The sequence below is a fragment of the Vanessa cardui genome, chromosome 24 (genome assembly GCF_905220365.1).
Source record: "Vanessa cardui chromosome 24, ilVanCard2.1, whole genome shotgun sequence".
In the NCBI taxonomy this organism is placed as follows: Eukaryota; Metazoa; Arthropoda; class Insecta; order Lepidoptera; family Nymphalidae; genus Vanessa; species Vanessa cardui.
Genome location: NC_061146.1, coordinates 11,100,675 through 11,128,246, shown reverse-complemented (window position 1 = coordinate 11,128,246; position 27,572 = coordinate 11,100,675). Strand labels below are relative to the sequence as shown.

At 46.7% G+C, this 27,572-nt stretch overlaps 2 protein-coding genes across 2 annotated transcripts in view; one reads left to right on the top strand and one right to left on the bottom strand.

Annotated features, from left to right (window-relative positions):
- LOC124540005 (prolow-density lipoprotein receptor-related protein 1) overlaps positions 1-27,572 on the top strand; it is a 93,008-nt gene that overhangs the window by 34,032 nt on the left and 31,404 nt on the right. The window contains exons 31-65 of the mRNA XM_047117401.1: positions 1,418-1,647; positions 1,729-1,853; positions 1,930-2,027; positions 2,478-2,619; positions 2,691-2,855; positions 2,918-3,055; positions 13,552-13,809; positions 13,883-14,019; positions 14,386-14,537; positions 14,607-14,860; positions 15,066-15,168; positions 15,245-15,375; positions 15,453-15,669; positions 16,408-16,612; positions 16,686-16,872; positions 17,232-17,495; positions 17,815-17,956; positions 18,032-18,252; positions 18,575-18,945; positions 19,050-19,296; positions 19,361-19,525; positions 20,111-20,273; positions 20,357-20,439; positions 20,517-20,937; positions 21,012-21,226; positions 22,283-22,531; positions 22,595-22,812; positions 22,906-23,226; positions 23,292-23,653; positions 23,760-23,903; positions 23,992-24,350; positions 24,431-24,523; positions 24,709-24,781; positions 24,865-24,926; positions 24,993-25,092. Of these exons, the coding sequence (XP_046973357.1) occupies positions 1,418-1,647; positions 1,729-1,853; positions 1,930-2,027; positions 2,478-2,619; positions 2,691-2,855; positions 2,918-3,055; positions 13,552-13,809; positions 13,883-14,019; positions 14,386-14,537; positions 14,607-14,860; positions 15,066-15,168; positions 15,245-15,375; positions 15,453-15,669; positions 16,408-16,612; positions 16,686-16,872; positions 17,232-17,495; positions 17,815-17,956; positions 18,032-18,252; positions 18,575-18,945; positions 19,050-19,296; positions 19,361-19,525; positions 20,111-20,273; positions 20,357-20,439; positions 20,517-20,937; positions 21,012-21,226; positions 22,283-22,531; positions 22,595-22,812; positions 22,906-23,226; positions 23,292-23,653; positions 23,760-23,903; positions 23,992-24,350; positions 24,431-24,523; positions 24,709-24,781; positions 24,865-24,926; positions 24,993-25,092 (6,815 nt within the window). The remainder of the gene's footprint in view (positions 1-1,417; positions 1,648-1,728; positions 1,854-1,929; positions 2,028-2,477; positions 2,620-2,690; positions 2,856-2,917; positions 3,056-13,551; positions 13,810-13,882; positions 14,020-14,385; positions 14,538-14,606; positions 14,861-15,065; positions 15,169-15,244; positions 15,376-15,452; positions 15,670-16,407; positions 16,613-16,685; positions 16,873-17,231; positions 17,496-17,814; positions 17,957-18,031; positions 18,253-18,574; positions 18,946-19,049; positions 19,297-19,360; positions 19,526-20,110; positions 20,274-20,356; positions 20,440-20,516; positions 20,938-21,011; positions 21,227-22,282; positions 22,532-22,594; positions 22,813-22,905; positions 23,227-23,291; positions 23,654-23,759; positions 23,904-23,991; positions 24,351-24,430; positions 24,524-24,708; positions 24,782-24,864; positions 24,927-24,992; positions 25,093-27,572) is intronic.
- LOC124540004 lies at positions 9,472-10,703 on the bottom strand. The gene is made up of 2 exons (XM_047117399.1): positions 10,116-10,703; positions 9,472-9,843 (listed from the first exon to the last, which is right to left on the bottom strand). The coding sequence occupies exons 1-2, from the start codon at positions 10,644-10,646 to the stop codon at positions 9,634-9,636; spliced, it is 741 nt and encodes a 246-aa protein (XP_046973355.1). The 5' UTR covers positions 10,647-10,703; the 3' UTR covers positions 9,472-9,633.

Below are 27,572 nucleotides of genomic sequence, written 5' to 3'. Positions count from 1 at the left end.
AAAGGTAAAAATGCAACTCAAGCCGCGAAAAAAATTTGTGTTGTTTATGGACCTAATGCAGTATCTGTGAGAGTAGCGCAAGTTTGGTTTAAGCGTTTTCAAGCCGGAAATTTTGATATCAAAGATGCATCTCGCTCTGGTCGCCCTGTTACGGACAAAATTGATGCCATTTTTGAAAAAGTGGGGCAAGATCGGCATATTAGTAGTTACGATGTAGCTGAAGAACTGGCAATTGACCACAAAACGGTTTTGACTCATTTGAATAAAGCTGGGTACACAAAAAAGCTCGATATATGGGTGCCTCATGAACTCACTGAAAGAAACCTAATGAACCGTGTACTCATTTGTGATTCTTTATTACGACGTAATGAAACCGAGCCATTTTTGAAGAAGCTGATAACTGGTGATGAAAAGTGGATCACATACGACAAGAACGTGCGAAAAAGATCGTGGTCAAAGGCCGGTCAAGCTTCACAGACTGTGGCAAAACCCGGATTAAATCGCAACAAGGTAATGCTGTGTGTATGGTGGGATTGGAAGGGCATAATTCATTATGAGCTGTTACCGCCCGGCAGGACCATCGATTCAGAACTGTATTGCGAACAATTGATGAGATTGAAGCACGAAATTGAGAGAAAGCGGCCAGAATTGATCAACAGAAGGGGTGTGGTTTTCACCATGACAACGCTAGACCTCACACATCTTTAGCCACTCAACAAAAATTACGAGAGTTTGGCTGGGAGGTATTAATGCATCCGCCGTATAGTCCTGACCTTGCGCCTTCAGATTTTCATCTGTTTCGGTCTCTGCAGAATTCCTTAGGCAGTGTCAGGTTAACATCACGAGAGGACTGCCAAAACCACTTGTCGCAGTTTTTCGATCAGAAGCCCCAAAATTTTTACAGCAATGGGATCATGTCACTACCAACAAGATGGCAAAAAGTTATGGAACAAAATGGCACCTACATACTTTAGTCAAATGTAAATAAACTATAAAAAAAACTTTTTGAATTTTCATATAAAATACGAAGAAACTTTTTCCCCAACCTATTATATTTTCACAGCTAGGCAAAATATCCTATATTACATCTGTTTTGTTAACTTTACGTTAACTACAATTAATCCGTGAAAACCACATCAAAATTGGACAAGCAGTTTCCGAGGTAAGCGATAACAAACGAACAGAACGAAAATTCTAAAAATCATATTTTTGTAATCTATTGTATTAATAAATACCCCCAGTACAATTTCTTCTCAAATATCTTCTACGCACAGACTTCGATCAGTTACGACTTTATTCTGTGGATAGATATAGATAAGTGTTGGGACATGGTAACTACTGAGTTTCTCGTCGGTCCCCGGTAGAATCTACACTCCGGTTAGTAGCTTGACGTTGACGTGGCCGGCCGCGCCCGCAGACGAACGAGATAAAGCGCGCGGACGTGCGCGGCGGCGGCAGCGGCGGCGTGACGGTGGTGGCGGACGGCGGCGTGACGGCGCCGCGCGCGCTGGCGCTGGACTGGGCGGCGCGCGTGCTGTACTACGTGTCGCGCGGCGCGCTCGTGGCGGCCGGCCTGCGCGGCGACCACACCTCGCCGCTGCTGCCCGACATGGAGCACGTGGCCGCGCTGGCCGCGCACCCCCTCGAGTGAGTGCGCCGCTCACCCGAGCCGCCCCGCCCCCGCACCCGCACCCGCACGGGCGGCGACTGTAGCGCGCGTGTCCGCAGGGGCCGGCTGTTCTGGGCCACGCAGCGCGCGGGCGTGGAGCTGCTGGAGTGCGCGCGCGGCGACGGCAGCGAGCGCCGCACGCTGCTGTCGGCCGCCGACGAGCCGCACCTCGCCGGAGTCACCAGTCAGTGCCCGCCGAGCCGCTCCTGGCCTGCCGTGCGAGACCTACAGTCGGAATTAAATCTTATTTTTTTCGTCAGGCATGCGAGTCGACATAGAGAGTAATCGCCTGTACTGGGTCAACCAGGCCTCCGCTACGATACAATATATGGATTTGAATACCGAGAGAGTGACCACTGTGAGTATTTACTTAGCTTAATTTTTATCCGTCCGGTGGTCCAGCTATTCTCTGGAACGGCTGAACCGATTTTGAAAGGACTCTAATTGGCGGGTAGCTGATGTAGTAAAGAGTAAATTAAACTAATACAATAACATTTTTTTGATGTTGTTAAATTTATTAAATTTAAATGCGTACGAATTCGCTAGCATAACTATCTGTAAAAACAATTGTTAAAAATTAAACGATTTAAAAGAAAAAAGATTTATAAGAAAAATTGCTCGTTGAGTGCGACTGAGGACTTGATTTAAAGCTGGTCCTGTTGAAAATTAAAAAGAAAATTAAACTAAAAATCCAAATTTACAAACGATCCCTAGTAATGCCTACAAAGATTGATGACAAAGATTTCACAAAGAGGAGAGAAGAAAAAGATTCCGTCGGCGCAATTCACTCGAAATAAACATAAATCAGGTGCCGCTGGAGGGCGGCGCGCGCCCCACCGCGCTGGACGTGTACGCGGGCGAGCTGCTGTGGGCCGACGCCGCCGGCGGCGCCCTGCGCGCCTGCGGCCGCGACCGGTGCGAGCGCCCGCGCCTGCTGCGCAACGACACCGGTGAGCCGCGCCGCCCGCCGCCCGCGCCCGCCCGCCCCCCGCGGCCGCGCTCACGCCCTCGCCCGTTGCAGACGGCGTCGTCTCGCTCGTGGTGTACGACGGCGCGCGCCAGCGCGGCGGCGGCGCGTGCGCACTGCGGCGCGACGCGTGCGCGCACCTGTGCGTGCCGCTGTCGTCGTCGCGCTCCACGTGCCGCTGTGCGCAGGGCTACTCGGCGCTCGGCACGCGCTGCGTCGGTAAGGCTCCCCGCCCTCGCGCGCGCGCCGGCGCCTTCGCCCCTGACCGCCCGCTGTTGCAGCCGAGGACGAGGTGCTGATCTACTCGCTGAGCTGGGAGCTGCGCGGACTGGCGCTGAACGCGTCGGGCGCGCCGGCGGCGGACGCGCTGCCGCCCATCCCGCAGGTGTCCTGCGCGGCCGCCATAGACTACTACGCCGGTAGGTTGCAGTCCTGATGTCTTTAACTGTTTATTTAGAACTTGTATCTTTAAACACATACAAGGCTATTCGGAAGCCCTAACGCTTGCTGCTTGGGCGCGGACACAATTTATATCCAGGCGTCTAACGTTTAACGTCTAATGGTATTCGTATCGAATGTGTAATTAACTACTGGACTATCCGTATATCTATACGTATCCATTTACCATCAAAGAAATAAAAAAACAGGCCGCAATTAATCCACAAACCATATCGATTAAAATAATATATAATGATAATATACATTTTAAAAGAAATATGATTTATTGTATTATTTTGATTACGAGAAAATGAAAAAAACGGAGAATAAAGTTAGGCACAAGAGTATACGTGAAATAGTAATTGCGTTAATGGCATGGATTCCAGCAACAGTAGAATACCCTATAATATTAGAAATAAAACTGACAAATGTACCAAACTGTGTTAAACATTCTACGTAGATAAGATCCAACATAATTGCGTATTCTGAGCAAACAGGCCATATTTCGAAGGATGTTGCTTAAAACCCTCTAAGATTTCTTCGCTAAGAATGTCAACGCCCAAAATAATAGCAGCTCCATTTAGCTCTCCGAATTGCGGATCTGCCAGTGATAAAATCTAAAACTACAAAGCTGGCCATTTCGTGATTGAAGTTGTATTATTTGGTAGGAAGTCAATGAACTCAAGAAAAATGCCTCAACTGGCATTGTAAACGAATCATATCTCAACTCAAGTATAAATTAAACCGAACTCTTTATACGCGACTTCTTGTCTCCTACTCCCGTTATAAGATCATTATTGATGTGCTCAAGACTCTGAGCTTGAACAGCAGCTTCGTTGATAAATGATACCTCAAAACCTTGATCTGTAAGAGCACGTGCAAATTGATAATAGCCAGTTTTTGCATTGATTTTGACCACTTCTGTGCCCACATAATACTTCTCTGCGTGTCTCCTGTGTAAAGTGAGTTGATATCTTAGTTTCCGCTGTGATGTGAAGCTCCTTCGACTCGTAAGGAGTTGATTCTTATTTTCGCTCAATGTGCAACAAAGAGTTTTCCACAACTTTTTCCACGACGTCGACATGTTGATTGACAAAACTTAACTACATGATTATGTCCCAAACAATTAAAACACAATCTCTTTTCTTGCTCAAACTCATTTATTTCTTCAAGAGATTTATTTGCAAATTGCTCGCAATTATGTGTGATCCAGAACACATAGTGCAGGTATTTGTACGTGAAATAGCTCCATTTCTCTCATAAGTGAAATGAAATGATTTCTGCTTGATTAGTTGTTTTGATGGATTTATCATCTGAAATGTTCTAAAGCGACTTTCTAGAAATTTTGATTAATCTTTCCACGTCGGTAAGGCGTCTGACTCAGTTCGACTAACATGCACTTCCCATTGTATGCGAGATTTTTGGTCTAACTTGGATACAATTAAATAATTAATGAATAATTTCCAATTCTCAATGTTTACACCTTAGTTGTTAAGAGATTTCAGGCACGCCGTAGTAGGTTGTTTCAAATTAATCGCCGAATCAGCAATTACATTTCTTTGATAAACAGTTTCTTCATAATCTCATTGGTTTTGTATCTCAAATTTTTATATCGATTGACCAACATTTTCCATGCTTCACCATAATTAATTTCTGTAGTAGATAATTTTTTGCAGGTTTGCAGGTTCCCCCAAAATACTGCTCTTTAGATAATGCAGCTTTTGCACCACTTAAATTTCCATTTTCATGGATGAGCGATACGAAGAGATCATAGTAAGTCACATGCATAAAACTTGTATTATTGAGCAGAGACGATGCACAACATCCGTATGAGTGCGTTGTATACTCCCCTTTCCTGTTTCTTATTTTTTGTATGGTGAATATGACGTCACATCCGCCCCACTCCATCTGTAAAGTCCCAGGGTGGCAGCTTGCCATTTTGCTTTCATAGAAGTCTCTCACCAGGAGCCTTATTGGGAGTATTAATACAAGTTTTATTGTTATGTAAAAGTTGTGCTATTATGTGGCATGTGACGATACACAGCATCCGTGAGGGACGTGTTTATATCTCCTGGTGACACTTAACTGAGATCATAAAATAAAATCAGTATAATTGAAAATCATATGTTCACTTGACCAGAAGAATATAACAATCAACTGAGTTATACTCGTATAATATCAACTTAAAACTGTCCAACTGTATATATTAATATCAACAGTAACAACAATACATGTGTATGGGTGTTTAAGGAAACTATAGACATAAAATTATAAATAAGTAATAAATAGTAAATAATTGAATAATCAATGTATTAATCTACAGGTTCAAAATTATAATGAGATGGTTATTTATTTATTTATTTATTTATTTATTCTTTATTGCACCCAATCTTACAACTAAAAAATAACATTTTAGTTACATAAAAGTTGCATGAGGTGCAACAGGCGGCCTTATCGCTAAGCAGCGATCTCTTCCAGGCAACCTTTGGGTAAAGGATCATGATATTGATATTAATGGGAAGGGTACAATAACTTTTTACATATATATATAGTATAAATTCTTAATAGAATAGTATACAATACACAAATAACAATAAATATATATAATATAAATATATACTATATTAAATACATACATACATAGATAAATAAATACATAAAATATATATAATAAAATAGGAGATATTAACTAAACAAGAAATTAACAACAACAACAACGACTGCTTAGAATAACTAATGAGATAAGTAAAAGTCCTTAACCATACTTTTAAAAACGGCTAATGACTGTGCGCGCCTTACAGCTAAGGGTAATGTATTCCAAAGTCGAGAAGCTTCTACAGTGAAGGACTTAGAATAGTAAGAAGAAGAATGAGAAGGAATGGAGAGAATTAAATTTTCATTCGAGCGAAGAGCACGCTTGTGAGTCTCCCGAAGGAGAGTGAAACGCTCTTTAAGATAGAAGGGTGTCGCTGGATTAAAAAGAATAGAATAAAGAAGAGATAAAATGTGAGTATTCCTGCGAAGGCGAATAGGGAGCCACTTGAGTTTTTGGCGAAATTCGGAAACATGATCATATTTGCGTAAACCAAATATGAACCGTATACATAGGTTTTGTAATCGCTCAAGTTTATTTAATTGCTCCTCACTTAAGTTTGTATAACAAGTGTCGGCATAGTCAAGAATCGGTAGAAGGAGAGATTGTGCAAGCGTAACTTTAGTTGGAATGGGTAAAAAGTTTTTCAATCTTCTCAGTGAGCCAAAGGATGAAAACAATTTTTTACTAACCTCATTTATTTGAGGTGCCCAAGAAAGGTGCCTATCAAAGATAACGCCGAGATTTTTTGCTGTTTCACAGATTGGTATGCAGACGCCATCAAAAAGGACAGGTGGTAATTGTTTCCAGTCAATCCGTGAAATAAGTCTCGGGCTACCAATGATAATCACCTTTGTTTTTGTGGGATTAACTCTCAGACCATAAGATTTACTCCATTGACTTATGTGCATCAAATCTTTGTTTATTAAATCAATGGTGTCCGAGAGCCCGCTGAATTGTGTCTGTGAATATATTTGGAGATCATCTGCGTACAAGTGGTAGAGAGAAGAAATGTGATAAGTGATAGAGGAAATGAATATAGAAAATAATAGAGGAGACAACACGCCACCTTGCGGGACACCAGCGCTTAGCATACACCAGTCTGAGTTACGACCATTAGTATATACGCGCTGCCGACGCCCTCGCAAGTAACAATGAAACCAGTCAGTCACCTTAGGAGATATGTTAAGAGAACGTAGTATAGCTAGTAAAATATCAAAGTCTACAGTGCAAAATGCATTACTGAAATCCAGCAGTGCCAGCACTGTAATCAGTTGCTTGTCCATACCAAGTCTGATGTCGTCCGTTATTTGAACGAGGGCAGTAGCCGTACTGTGACCACGGCGAAAACCGGATTGGAAAGGATTCAAAAGGTTATTTTTGGATAGAAAGGGAGTCATTTGCTGATATATAAGACGCTCAAATACTTTGGATAAGAAAGGAAGAATCGATATGGGACGAAATTCGGAGTAACTATTCGGGTTGGACTTTTTAGGTACAGGGATTATTTGAGCATCTTTCCAGATCGTAGGCAATGTACAGGATTCTATCGACAAGTTGTAGATAGATGTAAGGATAGGAGCTACAATATTAATAATAGGAAGAATCATTTTACGGCTAATGCAATCTGAACCCACGGCATCAGAGTTGATGTCTAAAATGTTCTTCTTAACATCACATACAGTAAACTGACTAAAAGAGAAAGAAGTAAAATTGGGAGTAGAAGACGCTGAAATATTTCTAATGGTGCCAGTTTTTATCGTACCATCTATGGTATCAGAAGACGAGAAATGCTGGTTAAGTTGGTTTATATCCAGATTATTTAAATTTAGTTCTTGACGTGCTTTCCCAATTCCAAGTGTTTCAAGAAATTTCCACACCATATAAGGATCATTGTCGGTTAAGGACTAATGAATATGGCGTCGTTGTTGATCTCTACATTGCATGTTGCAGCGATTCCGAATATTTCTATATTTCTCGCGGTTTTTGTTTGTAGGGTTCATTTTATATTTTGCTTTGGCTATGTTCTTACGATGTTGTAGTACTTTGATTTCATCAGTAAGCCAGGGAGCAGGCCGATGTTTTAGGCGCACAGGACGAATGGGAGCATGAGTGTCATACAGTTGTGTCAGTAAGGAATTTAAAATTGCAACCCGTTCGTCAACTGTATCCGCAGCCAGTACTACTGACCAATCGATTTTAGATGCATCTTCATGCAAGCGACTGATATCCATACCACCAAAGTTACGCAGCAGAAGGAATCTTGACTTGGCTTTAGGTGGTTTAATTTTATAGGGCAGGTAAAGTAAATCATGATAAGAGAATGCTGTAGCATTGCACTGACCATGTTTTTCAACATGGTCCGTGGAAGACACAATAATTAAGTCAAGGAGTGAGGGATTAGAATTCGGAAAGGAATGTGTGGCAGAGAGAGGAAGAATGTGCAAGTTAGATGAAGATATTAAGGAATTGAGTCTCACGGATCTATAGTCATTCTTGATCAGACAAGTATTAAAGTCACCCATCAATATAGTGTGGTTATATTGAGGAGTAAATTTTTCAAGAAGGTATTCTAATGAGGAGAAGTAGTCGATTGATAGGCAAGGATTATAAAAAACACATAGTAGAAGTTTACAATGGGAAAAGGTTAACTCAATAAAAAGATGTTCCGCGGAAGGACTAGTCTGAGGTGCTGACATGCTGATAATTTTAAAAGGAATGTAGGATCGCAGGTACATGGCAACACCTCCACCAGCTCTATTGACTCGGTCATTTCGAATTAAATGGAAACCCGGTAAAGAATATGACTCAGAAGACAAACATGGCTTAAGCCATGATTCAGAAACAAGTATAGCATGGAGGTCTTTGTTATCAAACGATGTGAGAAGGTCAGGATAGTGAGCAGGAATACTCTGAGCGTTAATAAGAACAATGTTAAAGTTTTTAGGTACGTTTGTAAAAAGATTTAATAGGGATTCATTGAGCGAAAGAATACTTTGAAAGCTGTCGTCGCTACTGGTTAAATCAGAAGAGAGAGAAAGATAAATATCATTGTCGTCTTGAACATGGCTATTATCAATCATTATACATATATATTAAATAATAATAAATAAATAAATAAGAGTATAATAACTTAAAATAAAATAAGTATATAAATATATGTAATAAAAACAATATATAAATATACAAGTTGCGAATATATAATAGTTCCATCTTACCCGCCAGCTGTTGAAAGATTAAGAAATTGATAAAACTAATTAGTAATAACTAAAAAACCTAAAAACTAAAGAATAATAATTTTAAATCATAATTATATACATAATATACATAATCTGCTTACCACTGACATAACATAAAAAAAGGATCGAAACGGTGTGTTTACATTCAAGTACTAATGGCTACACAAAACAAAAATTATAGCGTAATAAACTAAAAATAACATAAAAAAAAACCTATCAATAGAATAAGTCACAAAACAAACTGGTAGTGAGAAGTAACACAAAATTAATTTCACAATGGAAAATTTGTAGCTGGAATACAATATATTAACACAAAAAGAACAGATATTATTACAGTCATTTCACTATCAATTAAAAAAAAAAAAAATTAAAAGTAAATTTATGTATTACAGAACAAAAAACAAGTAATACAAAAAGAGAAAAAAAAAGAAAAAAAAAGAAAGAAATAAAATAAATAAATTATTTAAAAATAAAGAAACAGTCAAACAAACGTATTTACAATTGACAAAACACTAGAGTCCAGATCGTGACAGCTGTCATTAAGAAGTTGTGGGCACAATCTGTATTTGATATCTGACAATTGACATAATAGTAACAAATTTTAAACTACACTCACTTATAACTACACCAATCAATAAAGAAAGTAAGTGATTAGGAAGGTAAATTAAAGTAAACAAACCAATGGTAGTAGTAAGCAGATACTATGTACAACTGAAAATTATAATCACTACTTTTTAACAATTCGTTTCGGACGAGAAACTGCAACTTTGCTGTCTGGATTCTTCGAGACGTTAAGGACCTTGACTTCTGGAGATTTTAAAGGTGAAGAGGATACAGCGTCGAGTTCAGCGAGTGATTCAACTTGGTGACGCGATCCATCTGGGGCTATGAAGAATATCCGTCCATCCCGGGTCCAACACTTCCCAATGCCGAAACGCTGCCGTGCTAAGAGGAACACTGAACGGGCTAGTTAGCACACGTTCACTTAATTCGTCAGATGTCAGATGTCAGGTAGATCGGAGAGCAATCGGGGTTGTCGTCAAGCAAAGAAAACAATATGTTTGTCAAGCCAACCGATACTACGGAGCGTCTTTATTACACTGAAAGTACATAATTATAAAATGTAATAACATAATGATCGTAACTGGGTCATACGAATTGTGTGTAATACGAATCGTCAAGTGTCAAAGACCTTACAGGCACGTGTACAGCGCTAGCTTGTACAAACACATCGTGCCGTGTCTTCGTGAGGAACTCCGATTGGGTTATACCAGTGCCTTTAAATTTTGACTTGGCAAACCACACCTTATCCCGCACGCTAACATCACAGAACTTAACTACAATTGGCCTATTCCGGTTGGCTGTAGACTTACCAAGCCGATAGGAAGATTTGATGCTGGAGCTTGAGAAGTTTGTTAAGTCCAGATGGTCTGCAACGAGACTAGTCACACGAGCACTGGTGTTCTCGGCTTTTTCTTCTGGGACTCCATGAAGAAGTAGTATTTTGCGCCTTCTTTGCATTTCCTGGCGGTCCAACTCCCTTCCAAGAAATTCTACCTGACGCTGAAGAGTGCTGAGAGCAGTTATAATGAAGCTTCTAAACTGCGTGAACTCCGTTGAAAGTGATGGTGTGTGTGTAGCAACTGATGAAGATGTCTTTTGTAACTCATGTTGAAGTTCATTCATTTTGGTATTGAAGAGTTCCGACATGGCAGACAGTGAATCTTTGATTGACTCCATGGTTTTAGCAGTGATTAATTGTTATTTAACTTATTATTTTATTGTTTATCGTAAAGGAGATTGTACGCTGGTAGGTAATGTTATTTAGACGTACATGTATTATATATAATGTATTTTTAATTAAATAAAATTTAAGAGCTCACTAAAAACGTTGCAACTTGTTTGACACCTACCCGCAAAAAAAAAAAAATGGTTTTGAATTACTTGTTATTTATTTACAATAAAACTTAAGGAATGTCTTTTCACTGCGCCAGTTTCCACATGCTAATATATCTTCAATAGAGAAATGTTCAAACCAATTTAAGGATGCGACGGCAGAGCGGACACCAGCCGAAGCTGCAATGCCTGCATCTTTAAACACCGACTTTACTCAGCCACTTGTCACAGTACGAGAAGCTTCTCGGTTCGAACCTCTTATTGTTATGAATAGAGAACTATCGCAAATGGGCGTACACCGCTCAGTGCCTAATTTAACCACTATTCTTAACAAGTATACAGGACAAACCCTAGTACATGAATGATTCATCAATTTCCAACCTGATTGCCTTTACGTGACTGTATCAGTCTTAGAGCCAAATGTAGGATATAAAACTATATAGTCACCGCAATCGAAGTAATGGCGTGATTTTTAACAATGACCTTGAACCTTACATTGACGCGTTTACCGGATGCGAGTAACAAAAGTTAATCGTCGTGAGGCCTCAAATAAAGAATTAATTTCTTTCTTAAGGTTTTTGGGCTACGGAGAGTAATAGATTTGAAAATATGCATGATTAAAAAATGTAAATTCAAATTTTCATTATTTAAAACTTTTCCGAATGTTAGAACTACTGATTTATGTAGGAGAATAGTAGGATAAGTTAATGTCTCTTCTAAGCTCAAAAAGGCCAAAAACTTTCATAAAGAAACCCCACTCGGATGTTTAAAATTAAAATTATTTAACGCACACCGCCTTATCCATCTAGACCAAGCGGTTTAATATGTTTTAAGTTTCAGACCAAGTTTAAATTACATTTTCTAAAAAAAAAGCTCTCTGTCTTGAATTCGGGGTGGTGGCGAGCCCGTTGTTTGATCCACCGCCACTTGAGATATAGCCGTTTGATCTCAAATGTCTGCATAAAGCTCATCTGTAAGATCTGGAAGTCAAAACAATCTCTTCCACATTGGTGCAACGATCAAAAAGATTCCTTGAGCAGTGTTGAGATGTTGCAGCACCCGTGGAATGAGACTCGGTGGAGAAAATAACCACGCTAGTTGAAACCGCCATGGACGACTGAAGGCGTTGCAAAAGAGAGCTGAGAAGTCCTGACAATTGCTTGACACGTACTTCTGTGTAGTACAGAAGTCTTATTTCGTTCGTGGCAAACAAACCTATCCGTGGAACTCAAAACCTGCGAAATATCATGCTGAGAGCATGTTTCAATAGGTGCTATTCGGTTGCTTGTTTCCCTCTCGATAAACGAAAGGCGATGTCGTTGAATTTCCCAGGAATATATTCTGCTGTCATCGTGATATTCCACTTGACCAGGTAATTTAGAAGCTGGTAAGGTAAGGATTGATTGAGAAGAGCTATCGATCGTGTGCCGCCTTTTTTTTAATATATGCGATAACCGTTCGATTGTCTGACTGTAAAATTAGATGACGCCCTTGTATTCGTAACCTGAAATGTTTTGTAGCCGCAATTATGACAAATATTTCTTTGCGGTTGCAGTGCCTTTGCATCTGATATTTTCTCCATCTGCCTAGCACTGTCTGATCGTCCATTTGAGGTCCCCACCCAAAATCTGCAGCAACTGTTGTCAACAAATGATGAATGAGTTCCGAAAGTAACATTGTTTTTGCGGGAGTCGTCTCCAAAGTATTGATCCACCACTTGAAATCTTTTATTACTGCTGCTTGCAAGTTCATTTCTTTCATTGATGATCTCGCTAGCATCCTGGATTGTAACTGAAACTGACGGTAGTGTAGTCTCTCTCGAGGGACTACAAAATTGGCAAAATTTTGGTAACCCAATAAAGCTTGCGCTTATTTGAGTGACATTGTACGTTTCTGATGCAGGCTATATGAAATTGACAATATCTTGTCGATAATAATTGTTCGAGAATTGTTCATAATTCAGTCTTTATATTAATATGAATAACACATTTTTAAAATCCGTATATACATATATAAGATAGGTTATTGAGGATGCTCAAAATGAATCACAAATTGTTTCTCTGAAAATACAAAGTTTTGTTTTATTTAACACGCCTTTACAATATCATACCAATTATCATTAAACTATTACAATTATACTTTTATCTTACCTGAAAATACAAAGAAACGACATTTAAAGTTCACTAATATCGCCTCCTCTATTATATCTCTTTATTTTGTAACAAAATCAAAGTTCAAAAATAATCTAAACATTATCTGTCATTCTGTCATTCAACCATCAAATGCGCGGCAAACAGACTTTCAGTTATAGATTAAAAACGCGCGGAGCGCAGTGGGGGTCGAATTTGGGGTAATGAAACAAGTTTTTTTCGAGTCTTTTTGGATTAACGCAATTTTTAAGTCCAATAATTTCACAGATTATTCTAGTCTTTTATCGCACTTTATTTTAACATACGTTACGGTTTTCACGGCACCTATGTTGTAAGTACCAAATAGGGCGGGAGGTCCAAAAATAACTTTATGTTAAAGTGTAGGTCGAAATATAATAATTTATCTTTAAAACAGTTTTTATTAAGAAAGAGGAGCACAACCAAGATCATTATCACCAGAGTCGTCGGATCTTGTGTCATCGCCTACTTCAGTGTTCCAGATGTTGAGATTGGTACAGACTATAATTGTTTGATCCTTAAGTAATACTAGATTTACTTTATATCATACATTGGAATGACCGTACTCCGTCACCGCGCAGAGGAGGAGTGGGTGTACTGGGCCGACCCCGAGAGCGGCGCGGGCTGGCGCGCGCGGCGCTCGGGCGCGGGGCGCGAGCGCGTGCTGCAGCAGGCCGCGCCCGGCGCCGGCGCGCGCGACGCGCTGGCCGCGCTGGCCGTGGACCCGCTGGCGCGCAACCTCTACTGGAGCGACGCCGCGCGCGCGCTGCTGCTCGTGGCGCGCCTGGACGGCTCGCACCGCTACGTGCTGCGCGACACCGACCCGCTCGTCGTCACCGGTACGCGCCGCGCCCGCGCCCGCCGCGCCCCCTTCCCGCCCCCTCCCGCCCCGCTCACGCTCTCCCTGCGCAGCGCTGGCGATCGACCCCTGGGAGGGCTGGCTGTTCATGGCGGGCGGCGGCTGGGTGCAGCGCGCGCGCCTCGACGCGTCGGCGCCTGCGCTGCTCTACAACGGCACGGCGCTCACGGACATCGCTCTGGACCTGCAGGTGCCCCTCTCGTCCTCCACTAGCTCTTGCCGATTGATTTTTGACATGTAATTCGAAAGACTACCGAGAGCAGAGGAGGTGAAAACTTGTTGTGGCGAGGACTAGTCGCGGTGGCTGGGGATATTCCATCGGTATCATGTTATCCAACGTATAGGAGTTTTTACTAAATGCGTTTTCTAAAGCGAGTAAATGCAGATTGCATTGCACCTACCGTAGTACTCATTTTACCTCCGTCACTACATTCTCTTTGAATACAGGGCTGTGCGTTGTATGTCAGTTAGTCATGTAGCTTCGGTATTTTGCTCCTTGACTCAATGTGATCTTGAATCATTACACATCTTCTACACATGACGATTGCACCCCCAGGAGAAGTACGTGTACTGGTCGGACACGTGGGACGTGAGCGTGTGGCGCATGCGCTACGACGGCTCCGACAAGCTGCGGCTGCTGGCCGGCGCGCCGCTGCGCCACCCCGTGGCCGTCGCCGTGCACCGCGGGCAGCTCTACTGGCTCGACACGTGAGTCGGCCGCGAGCCTCCCCCCCCCCGGCCCCCCCGGCCCGCGCACTCACCGCTCGCTCGGCGCAGGATGCTGAAGCAGGGCAGCGTGGTGGCGGCGCCGCTGAGCAACCTGAGCGAGCACCGCGTGCTGGCCGACAACCTGGGCGACAGCCTCAAGGACGTGACGGTGTGGTCGGCGGCGCTGCAGCGCGCGCAGGCGGGGCGCGCGCGCAGCCCGTGCGGCGCGGCGCGCTGCGAGGCGCTGTGCCTGTGGGACGGCCGCGCCGCGCGCTGCGCCTGCCCGCACGGCGCGCTGGCCGCCAACGGCCGCAACTGCACGCGTGAGTGCCGCCCCCACTCGCTAGCCCGCCTCGCTCCGATCCGTACTACTGTTCAAATATTGTATTGTACTGTATTCATTACGGATCTCGTTCTCTTCCGGAGTCAGTCGCTCATTTGTCCTTTCATGCTATATTTATGATTTCAGTTGCTTTTTAGAGGTGCGAAGTATTTCGAGTAATCGTTGGCTTACCTTTATATTTTTAGCGTACACGTCATTTTTGATGTACGCACGTGTGTCCATGATCGACAGCATTCACATCGACGGCGGAAAAGACCTAAACTCGCCCTACCCGCCCATCGAGAACAAGTGAGTGCCCGCGACCCGTGCCGCTATCGGCCGTGTACAAGGGGCGACGAAAGTTCACTCGGAGCCTCGCCCTCAGGACGCTGCTGCGGAACGTGATCGCGCTGGCCTACGAGTACGACACGGCCACGGTGTTCTACTCCGACATCCAGCGCGCCGCGCTGCACGCCGTGCACTTCAACGGCTCCGACCACCGCGTGCTGCTGCCGCGTGAGTGCCCCTCCCCCGCCCCCCGCGCGCCCCCCCGCGCTCCCCCCCGCGCGCCGCTCACCGGCCTCGCTCCGCAGAGGCGGGCTCGGTGGAGGGCATGGTGTTCGCGGCGGCGGAGCGCACGCTGTACTGGACGAGCGCGGCGGGCGCGGGGCTGCGCGCCGGGCTGCGCGCCGCGCACGTGCCCACGCTGCGCCGCCTGCCGCTGCCCGCGCGCCCGCGCCACGTGCGCACCGTGGTCGCGCTGCGGGACGGCGACCGCCCGCGCGGCATCGACTACGACCCGTGTGAAAAGTACGTTCCCCGCTATCACCTACTACCTAGTAATACACTCAGTACTAAGGAATAACCAGGGAGGACGTATAGGAGACTTACGGACGCTACAGTGCTGTAAATTACTTACTTAAATCTCACCGATGCATTGTACACAACAATTTTTGTAATTGGATGCTTGATGTTCTGAAATTTGTTTTGTAATAATTAAGTTTTCTTGATATTTTATGAGGTAAATTATCAGAGATTGATAAGTGTCAGTCTTTGTGAAGACGCCTTAGGGAGTGAGATCTTTAAAAATGTTGAATTAAATAACACTTATAACAATATTGTCATTAGAATTCCTCAAATTCTCTTTGCTTGCACATGCTCCAGTCTTACATCAGGAAATTTATTTGCAAATTGCTTGTATTGATAAATATAATATGTGTTATCATCAAAATAGTACAGGTATTTATATGAAATGAAATAGATTAGTTGTTTTGATAGATTTATCTTTAATGACAATTTCCTGAAGTTTGGAAAGAAACACGCATTTTTCCTATATATAAATGTGATTAACATGAGTGGATAAAACTATTTAAAGAGTTTTTTAAGTTCAGACGCTTGTTTACTTTGACGATGTATTCATTTAGCAATAGTCTTAAAAATAAATACATATATCTAAAACATATAGAGTCATTTATAAATAAGGATGAGAATAGGAGCTCTGGGATACCTCCCTCTATTCACACCCCCCCCTCTGGATGCCTGGCGCAGGCGCGTGTACTGGACCAACTGGAACGCGTCGCGGCCGTGCATCGAGCGCGCGCTGAGCAGCGGGCGCGCGCGCCAGGCGCTCGTCACGCGCGACATCCTCATGCCCAACGGGCTGGCGCTGGAGCACGCCACGCGCCTGCTGTACTGGGCCGACGCGCGCCTCGACAAGATCGAGCGCATGCACTACGACGGCTCGCACCGCCAGGTACGCCGCGCCGGCACGCCCCGGCGCGCCCCGGCACGGCCCGGCACGCCCCGTGACGCTCCCGTGCCCGCAGGTGGTGACGCGGTCGCGCGCCGAGCACCCGTTCGCGGTGGCGGCGGGCGGCGGCTGGGTGGCGTGGACGGACTGGGTCGCCCGCGGCGTGTTCGCGGCCGAGCGCGGCGGCGGCGCCGTGCGCGCGCTGCGCTCCGACGTGCCGCGCCCGTGCGCGCTCGTGCTCGTCGCGCCCGACGCACAGAAGTGTACGTACGCGTTACCTACAAAATTGTATATTTATCTAAAACAGAAAAGTTTAAGGTTATTATAATTTTGATATTTCAATTAATTAATATTAGATATTTACATGTCTGGAATGTTTATTTACTACTCCTACTAACCTAAAACAGAAAAATCTACAATTAAAGGTTCTTTACTTCCAATATTGTAGCTTCATGTAAAAATAAAATTGAAATAAATTTCTTGACAAGCGGGCTTAAAATATTTCTTCTCGAGTCCGCTGTCATTTTAATTGCTAAGTGCCAGATCACAAACGATAGGCAGCGCTCATCTACTCGTACTTTAGTCCACGTACACAATATACAGTGTATGCGTTTATGTGCAGGTTCGTCCGACCCGTGCGCGGTGATGAACGGAGGGTGCGCGGAGGTGTGCGCCACGGACGCGAGCGGGCACGCCGCGTGCTCGTGCCGCGCGGGCCGCGTGCTGGCGCGCGACGGGCGCGCGTGCGAGCCGCCCAGCAGCGAGTGCGCGCCCGAGCAGTTCGCGTGCGCGGAGGGCCCGTGCCTGCCGCAGCACCTCGTGTGCGACGGCGTGCCGCACTGCAGCGGCGACGTGGACGCGAGCGACGAGGACTTGTACTACTGCAGTATGTCGCGTCGAATTCATGTCAATTGTACTAACCAAAGTCGCTTTTAATAATGTACACGCAGGCAGAATGGCAAATGGGTATAAATTATACCACCTAGGAAAAGGCATTCTGCCTCTGGTCGTATTTACAAAACCCAAACTGAACTGAGCTCGAGAGGTTTACGCGACGGATTATAAATAAGACAATAGTTGATTTTTTATAAAGCTTCCTGCTTGGTTTTTTCTAACCGCCACGCCCCGATGAGGGAAGGCTTCATGTCACTCTTGCCGAGTGAAATTGATCGCAATAACAAAGTGCGCATCGCTGTCGCCCGCAGCGTCGCGCACGTGCGCGGCCAGCGAGCGCGCGTGCGGAGCGGGCGGGCGCTGCGTGGCGGCCGCCAACGTGTGCGACGGACACGTGGACTGCGACGACGGCACCGACGAGGCCGACTGCGACTGCCCGCCCGCCACCTACAAGTTACTATCTCATTATTTTCTCATAAGATGTTTGTGGAGGCTTGTCGACTGACGCTAAGGGCACCCCGGGCGCAGGTGCAATGACAGCACGTGCGTGGACGTGGCGGCGCGCTGCGACGGGCGCGCGCAGTGCCCCGACGGCTCGGACGAGCGCGACTGCCCGCGCGGCGCGTGCGCCCTGCTGGGCGACGCCGCTCTGCGCTGCGCCTCGCGGGAGCAGTGCTACGCGCCCGAGCAGCGCTGCGACGGGCTCGCGCACTGCGACGACGCCAGCGACGAGGCCGACTGCGGCGCCGGTGCGACGTCCTCTCTATCGCTCAATGCGTAGTTAATGCGGGAGCGTTGGCTCCCAATGCTTCCGCTACTATTGCCTCGTATACACACACATTATAAATGTATACTCAGTTACTACTTAATAATGCATGCGTGCGGTAATACAAGTGTATTTGTTATTTTAAATATGCCACAACCGTGCATCACTTTGGGAACTAAGATGTTTTGTCTCTCGTGTCTATAATTTCAGTGGCTCACTGATCCTTTAAACCAGAACAAAATAGAATCACTCAATTGTGTCTACGAACGTGAATTGTATTTTCCAAAACTTCTTTTATTCCTAAGAAACCACAATTCTTCCCGACTCCGGATACGACGGAGAGACCTTCGAGGAGCAGCCCGTGCTGGGCTGCACCAAGGAGCAGTTCCAGTGCGGCGGCTCCGACGCCAAGGGGGCGGTGGAGTGCGTGCCCATCGCGTGGCGTTGCGACGGGCGCGCCGACTGCTCCGACGGCTCCGACGAGACGCTGCACTGCCGCCGCGCCAACGCCAGCGCGTGCGCGGCGGGCGCGCTGCCGTGCGGCGCGGCGGGCGCCTGCGTGCCGGCCGCGCGCTGCGACGGCGCCGCCGACTGCCCGGGCGCCGAGGACGAGGCCGACTGCGCCTGCGCGCCCGGCGCCTTCCGCTGCGCCGCCAGCGAGCTCTGCCTGCACACGGTGAGCCGCCGCCCCGCGCCCGCCGCCCCGCGCCCGCCGCCCCGCGCCCGCCGCCCCGCGCCCACGCGCCCTCGCCGCCGCCTCTGACCGCCGCCTCTGCGCAGAGCCTGTACTGCGACGGCGACGCGGACTGCGAGGACGGCTCGGACGAGCCCCCGGGCTGCTCGGTGCGCGCGGCGGGCGGCGCCGAGCGCGCCAACGCCAGCGACACGTTCGAGGTGCGGCTGTGCGCGGGCGAGCCGGGCGCGCTGTACTGCCGCGGGCGCTGCGTGCCGCCGGCGCGCGTGTGCGACGGCCGCGACGACTGCGGCGACGGCGGCGCGGGCTCCGACGAGGACCCGCTCATGTGCTGTACGTATGGCGCGGCGGGCGGCGGCGGCGTGCGGGCGGAGCACTGTACGGGTGTGTTCGGCAGCGTCGTTCGCGGCGGCGTTCGGGTCGGCGGCGGAGGCGGCGGTGGCGGGCGCGCAGGGCTGCGCTCGCGGCTCGTGGCGCTGCGGCAACGGCGCTTGCGTGGCGCCCGCCGCGCTGTGCGACGGCGAGGACAACTGCGGCGACTTTACGGACGAGTGGCACTGCAGTGAGTTGCACTGGATCCTTATCCAATTTCTATGAAATTAGACATGTGCAGGTTTTCCCACAATTTTAAATATCATAAATAGTAAAAGTAATATTTAATATAGTTTAATAATACTCACAAACACATGGAAAATATAAAATTATTTTTTTAAATATTTAATAATTATTTTTAGTGATCAATCGTTGAATTTAATGTTTAATAATTGAATTTCAATATTTGATAATGATTTCATTGTTCATTAATACATTTTTTATAATGTGTATCAATCAATTATTATTTTTTTTTTTTTTTTTAATAGATGGTAGATCTTTATTCAGTTGATTGGGAAAAATTGAGTCATAATATGTCATAAACGAAAAATAATTATAATAAAACATTGAAATGAAACAGTCTACCTATCAATAGCTCAATACCTCGTTGTTCAATAATAACACACATGGCTGAATGTACAATGTATAGTCAAGGTTTCTTAAATAGCCTATTATTAGTACACGTCCTTAGCTAACCAAGACGAGTGACTTCTCTCTTCTCGCCTTCGAGTCCCTGACGCATTTCTATATTCTGGATACGTTTTTCTCCTGCCAGATATCGACGAGTGTCTCGTACAGAACGGTGATTGTCCTCACAATTGCACGGACCTGCCGGTGGGTCGCGCGTGCTGGTGCCGAGCCGGCTGGCGGCGCGCCGGCCACGCCTGCGCCGACGTCGACGAGTGTCGAGAGGACCGGCCCTGCGAGCACCGCTGCAGGTGAGACCTCAGGGAGCCGTACAATTGTGCTCGCCAATGCGGCGCAGACTCAGTCGTACTCAATCGTGCATCGAATTTTGCAGAAACACTCTAGGCAGCTACGTGTGCTCCTGCGCGGACGGCTATCGGTTGATGGAGGACCGATCCAGCTGCGCGCCCATCTCTGGTGAGTGTCACCGGACGCGCGTCGCTGTCGTCGATCGACCGCCAAGCGACCGGCTCACGGACTCTCGTCTCTCGCAGCGGTGAACGCGTCGCTGATATTCTCCAACCGCTACTACATTCGGCGCACGTCGATCGCCGCCGAGGCCAGCACGTCGCTGCTCGTGCACAACCTCACCAACGCGGTGGCGCTGGACGCGCTGTGGGCCGGCGGCTGCCTGCTGTGGAGCGACGTGACGCGCCTGGGCTCGTCCATCAAGCGCCTGTGCCGCGAGGGGGACGCGCCGGGAGCGCCGGGCGGGGGCGAGGCGCGCGTGGTGGCCGGCGCCACGCTGCAGAACCCCGACGGGCTGGCCGTGGACTGGGTGGCGCGCAACGTGTACTGGTGCGACAAGGGCACGGACACGCTGGAGGTGGCGCGCCTGGACGGGCGCCACCGCCGCGTGCTGCTGCGCGACGGCCTGCACGAGCCGCGCGCGCTGGCGCTGCTGCCCGCCGCCGGGTCAGTCGCCGCTCCGCTAGTGCGCCGCTGCTCACGCCCCCCTCGACCCCGCTGACGGACCCGTGTGTCGGCAGCTGGCTGTACTGGTCGGACTGGGGCGCGCAGGCGCACATCGGGCGCGCCGGCATGGACGGGTCGCGGCGCTCGGTGCTGGTGGCGGGGCTGGGCTGGCCCAACGCGCTCACGCTGTCGCTGGCCACCGACGAGCTGTTCTTCGCCGACGCCCGGGACGACTACATCGCCGTCGCAGACCTCGACGGCTCGCACGTGCGGATATTATTCTCGAGAGGTAAGACTTGACTCGAGGAGCTCAAAAACTAATGTACACTGAACAGACACAATTCACTTACTCTATTACTAGTAAAAAAATTATAGAAAGACAGAAAAATATATAAATATATAAAAAAATAGCACGAGATCAGCACCGCACACACAACGGAAGTTAAAGTTTTCATGTATGGAATAAAATCTTCTGGATGTACATTAAAAATGGGTGTGCCACGGGGTGCAGTTTTGGGTCTCTTTTTATTTCTAGTACATATAAATGATCTTCCTTTCTATGTTAAACGTGTTTGTGATTTAGTGTTGTTTGCTGACGATACTTCACTAATTTTAGGGCGGACAGGAAAAAAAAATCCTATGGCTATGTGAACGGTGTATTATCACAAATACAGGATTGATAATCAGCAAATAATTTAATTTCGAATGCTCAAAAACAAAATATGTAGTGGTTACCCTAACGCAGCATAACGCGGTCAGAAAAGTTAGACAATTAAAATAAATTGATACCGCTCGTTTAGTATAATTCGGTTACTTTCACAATGATTTCGCATATGGCATAATACTTTGGGGTAACGCTGCAGATACTGAATCTGTTTTTATTTTACAAAAGACTTCTCGTCCGGTATATTTATAATCTTAAAGCTTGAAGCTCTCTTCACGTCTCGTCACAATATATTTACAACAACATTGAGTATATTCAAAGTGACATGATGATAAAATCTGTGATAATATTTGTATGTGCATAAGAAGCAAGGATTTACTTATGACGCTGAGTTTGGTGGTGGTGGTAGCTTAAATTAATATAGTTTTCAAATGATATGACATTTATATTTTGATTTTTGATATAACGGTTCAAAAGCGCTTGTAAAAGCCTACTTGAATAAAGTACATTTTGATTTTGATTTTTAGGACAAACAAACGTTACATTTTAAATATCAGTTTGTAAAAGTTTTAGTGTTGAGCATTGAGGAATAACGTGAACTCAAGCAAATCCATTCCACCCTAAACGCTGCTATCTATCAATCGCTACATTTTCATACACAACAATGGCAACGTGCCGCAGACCGCATGCCGTGGCTGCGCCTGCACCACGTGTTCGCGCTGGCCGTGTGGGCGGGCCGCGTGTACTGGACGGACTGGGAGACGCGCGCGCTGGAGTCCTGCCGCCGCGTGCCCGACCCCGCCTACAACGCGTCGGAGGTGGTGCCGCTGGGCAGCGGCGGCGCCTACCGCTGCCGCACCGAGGCGCACACCGTGCACAAGCCCATGGACCTGCGCGTGCTGCACCCCGCGCGCCAGCCGCCCGTCCCGCGTGCGTATGTCGCCTCGCGAGCCCGACGCGCCCCCGCCGCGTCTAACGGCGATGGCTTTCCAGGGTTGACGGCGCTATGCGAGGAGTTGAACTGCACGGGGCTTTGCTTACTGACGCCCGAGGAGCAGCCGGGCGCGGGGGCCGGGGCGCGCTGCGCGTGTCCGGAGCACTTCGCGCTTTCGGCTGATGGGCGCACCTGCCGACCCAACTGCACCTCGGCGCACTTCGTCTGCCGTACCGCGCTAAAGTGCATTCCGTTCTGGTGGCGCTGCGATACACAGGTGCAGACTACGCAATCATTTTAAAATTTGTGTTTTCTTTTTGTCTAACCGAGCGCAATTTTAACCGACGCGACCGTGCGCCCGAAACCGTAGGACGATTGCGGCGACGGGTCGGACGAGCCGGCGTCCTGCCCGCCGTTCCGCTGCTCGCCGGGGCAGTTCCAGTGCGCCAACGGGCGCTGCGTGCACCCGGCGCACATCTGCGACGGCGCGCAGCAGTGCGGGGACGGCAGCGACGAGCGCGACTGCGACCGCTTCACGTGCCTCGCGTCGCAGTGGAAGTGCGGCGCCGACGCGGCGGCCGGCGTGGCGGCGCGCTGCGTGCCCGCCGCGGCGCGCTGCGACGGCGTGCGCGACTGCGCCGGCGGCGACGACGAGCGCGACTGCCCGCCGCCCACGTGCCCGCCGCACCACGTACGCCCCCGTTCCGCCGCCGCACCGCGAGTGCGCCGCTGGGGTACAAACGCTCGCTCCCACAGTTCCAGTGCGGCACGGGCGCGTGCGTGCCGTCGGTGTGGGTGTGCGACGAGGACGGCGACTGCGGCGACGAGTCGGACGAGGGCGCGCACTGCTCGCAGCGCACGTGCGCGCGCAGCGAGTTCCGCTGCTCGTCGGGCCGCTGCGTGCCGCGCGACTGGCTGTGCGACGGCGAGGCCGACTGCCCGGCGCGCGAGGACGAGGCGCACTGCGAGGCGCGCGCGGCGTGCGAGCCGACGTACTTCCGCTGCGGCGACCTGCGCTGCGTGCCGGGCCGCTGGCGCTGCGACTTCGAGGAGGACTGCCTCGACGGCTCCGACGAGCGGAACTGCACGCCTCGCAACTGCTCCGAATCAGAATTCCGGTACTCCGAGTTTTAGTTCGCACTCGACGATAACGGTTCCGTCGCTACTAATTAATTATTATTTATCTTAAAACGAATGAGCTACAGACCAGCTTTACCGTCACAGATGCGACAACGGCGAGTGTATCCGCGGCTCGCTGCGCTGCTCGGGCGCGGCCGACTGCGCGGGCGGCGAGGACGAGCGCGGGTGCGCCGCGCACTGCGGGCCGCGGGCGCGACTCTGCGAAGTCTCGCGCGAGTGCCTGCTCGAGTGAGTATTCGCGCATGTCGTATGTCGTATCGCTTCGCTCGACCTGCTCGCTCCCGTGTCCCACTCAGCACGGCGACCTGGCCGACAGGGAGTGGTGGTGCGACGGCGAGGTGGACTGCTCGGACGGCTCGGACGAGGCGGCGTGCGACGCGGCGGCGCGCAACGCCAGCGCGGCGGGCGCGGCGGGCGCGGCGGGCGCGGGGGAGGGCGGCGGCGCGGCGTGCGGCGCGCGGCTGCGCTGCGGCGCGGCGTGCGCGCCGGCGGCGTGGCGCTGCGACGCGCGGCGCGACTGCCCCGAGGGCGCGGACGAGCGCGCGGCGCTGTGCGCGCACACGGCGTGCCCGCCGCCCATGGCGCGCTGCGGCGACAACACGTGCATCCCGCCTCAGCTCATGTGCGACGGCTACGAGGACTGCTCCGATGGCAGCGATGAGAATCGTCTGCTATGTGCGTGTCCGACCGTGTGCTATTATTTTTGGGAGCGATGTGGGAGATGTATTCCTCGTATGTTTGTTATATGTAATCAGGCAGCCGCACGACGGCCGAGTCCCCGTGCGCGGCGCACGAGCAGCTGTGCGGGGACGGGCGCTGCGTGCCGGCGGGTGCAGCGTGCGCGCCGGGTGCGTAGGATGAGTTCTATATATATTTGAATATACTTTATTTGAATGAAAATCACGTGATTGATATAATTAGTAGCACGAGTTAATTGAATGTGAGAATGAAAACCGCCGGTGTGAATACAGTTGTGCTCGATAGCGTAGAGACATTCCTGTATGATGTTGACGATGTTCCTCGCTGCCGACAGAGGGCGGCGGCTGCAGCTGGCGCACGTGTCCGCAGCGCTGCCTGCCCAAACACGCGCACAACCACACGTGCAAGTGAGTCTCCCGTCGACGACTAGTTTTGGTATCAAAAGAGAATCAAAGTATATTTAAAATAATAATGATAATTTGTTATCCAGGTGTGTTCCCGGCTACAAGCAACACCAACTTCCAGACGGTACCCTGAGCTGCGAGGCCACAGGTAACCCCTCACACGGCGCGTGTCGAGTTAGCGATGGCAGTGAGTGACGGTCGGGGTCGTCCGCAGGTGAAAAGGCGAAGGTGGTGGTGGCGTCCAACGGCGCGCTGCGGCTGATGGAGCTGCACAAGCACGACCACGAGCCGCCGCCCGCCGACCAGCCCGACAAGTATTTTTTTTTATTCTATTTATCATAATTCATTTATTTATTTGCAAGAATACGGTACACAATACAAGTGTTCATTAATATAAATTCTCATATTCTACCGATTTATCGGTGTGCAAAATATTAAACATGCAATAAATAATAATTTATATAACATAAACAAAAGCAAGACTACCATAAATTCAATCACATTAACAAAAATAAAATTAAGGAATAAAGAATTTAGATTACAAAAATAAGGATTACATAATAATACATACAGTTTCAATATTTTCATCAATTTTTGTCACATAATTAATATTCACTAACGTTATAGTACAATTTATTTAAAAGCAAATCAAATACCTTTTTTTTAAACATACTAAATGGTAAATCCTTTAAGTGGTCGGGAATATTGTTATATATGCGTATCGCCATACAGTATACATTTTTTTTATATAAAACTAACTTTTGTACAGGAGCATAGAGCTTATGTTTATGTCTAGAATTTGAACCCAATACATTACCATTTGTCTTAAATAAATGTAGATGTTTTTGGACAAACACACTTACTTCGTATATATACAGACAAGGAAAAGGAAGAATTCTTAATGATTTAATGAGCGGTTTGCAACTGTCTAAACATCCTACACCACATAGCGATCTTAAACATTTTTTTTGAACTTTAAAAACTCTATCTGAATCTACGGAATTTCCCCATATTATAACTCCATATCGAAGATTGGAAGATATATATCCGTGATATGCTAACATTGAGGCTTCTTTAGTGGCTACTTTTTTGAGACTTTTTAAAACGTATACAAATTTCTCAATTTTATCACATATTGCATTCACATGTTCTTTCCAATTACAGTATTTGTCTACATGGACCCCTAAAAATAATGTTGAATTAACGTTTTCAAGTTTCGTGTTGTTCCCTGATACATTTATATCTAAAAAATTACTATTCGGTGTTTGAAATTGTATCATTTTAGTTTTTGATAGATTGATTTGTAGATTATTATTATCTAGCCAGTTTATTACTTTTGTCAAAAAGGTGTTGGCTTCCCGTTCAATATCCTGTCTATTGTTACATTTTATATTAATTGTTGTATCTTCAGCAAATAAGATACATTCGTGATTTAACGCATCTGGCATGTCGTTTATATAAATAAGAAATAGTAAAGGTCCTAGAACACTCCCTTGTGGAACTCCGTAGCGATTTACCAGATAATTAGAGAAAAAAAAATGCCTTTTAAACTTGCAAACTTTTGTTATCAAAACACATTGTTCTCTGTTATATAGGTAACTTTTAAACCATTCGAGTTGTTGACCTCTCACACCATACCTATACATTTTTTGTAATAGTAAATTCTTAGATATGACAAAGGCTTTCGCTTTGTCATATCTAAGAAAATTGATAAAGGGTATATTTTTCGATTTTAACTTTCAGTTATACTTTTTATAAGTGTAAAGCAGGCTAATGTTGTGGAACTTTTTTTCCGAAACCCATATTGAGAATTCTTTAATATCTTGAATGTTGTTAAAAAGTTATATAATTTATCACTCATTACGTTCTCGAAGATTTTTGAAATTATTGGTACTAAGGTAATGGGTCTATAACTACCGGTATTAAGTGGACCACCTCTTTTATATAATGGTTTTACTATAGATTTTTTTAGTCGTGATGGAAATATACCTTCTTCTAAGGATTTGTTTATTAGATGAGTCAATGGTTCAGCTATAATATAGGCGCATTCTTTTATAATTATTCATTTATTTATTTATTTGGGAAGCCAACCTGATATACAAAGTGTCTAATTCTACAAGATACATCCTGTATTAAAATTAAATAAATATTACCATGTACATCACTCTTACTGGCAAACCCATCATGTAGGACAAAAAAAAAAAAAGAATCAGACGAAAAATACTACTGAGCTTGTTAAAGAAGCAATAAATTACAAAAATAAAAATCTAATTAAAATTATAAAGTAAACATGAATAAATGAAAAAAAAATACATTATACAAAATAATAATAATAATAATATATAAATAGGTATAGCTATAGATAAATAAATAAATATAGATGAATAGATAAATAGGAATAGCTATAGCTAGAGATAAATAGCTATAGCAAATACAACTGTGACATTAAAACAGTGTTATGGTAAAAAAAAATTCCTTAATTTATTCTTAAAATTCAATTCAGTGTTGCCAAATATATCAATATCAGCTTGTTTGAAAATAGAATTATAGATTTTTATAGCCCTGCATTAGGGAGCAGATTTGCCTAAGTTAGTTTTAGTATTCCTATATTGAAAAGTTTTTTATGCTTATTTTGGGCTCTTGCCCACTTGAGTAAAATCACGAGGAATAACCTCGTGATTTTACTCAGTAACACAGAACAATCTATACGTTCGTTTAAAATTTTAGATCGATTAGACAGTGACATTGTCTTGAAAAATTGTAACTGATCTTTGTAACTTCCATATAACGGTAT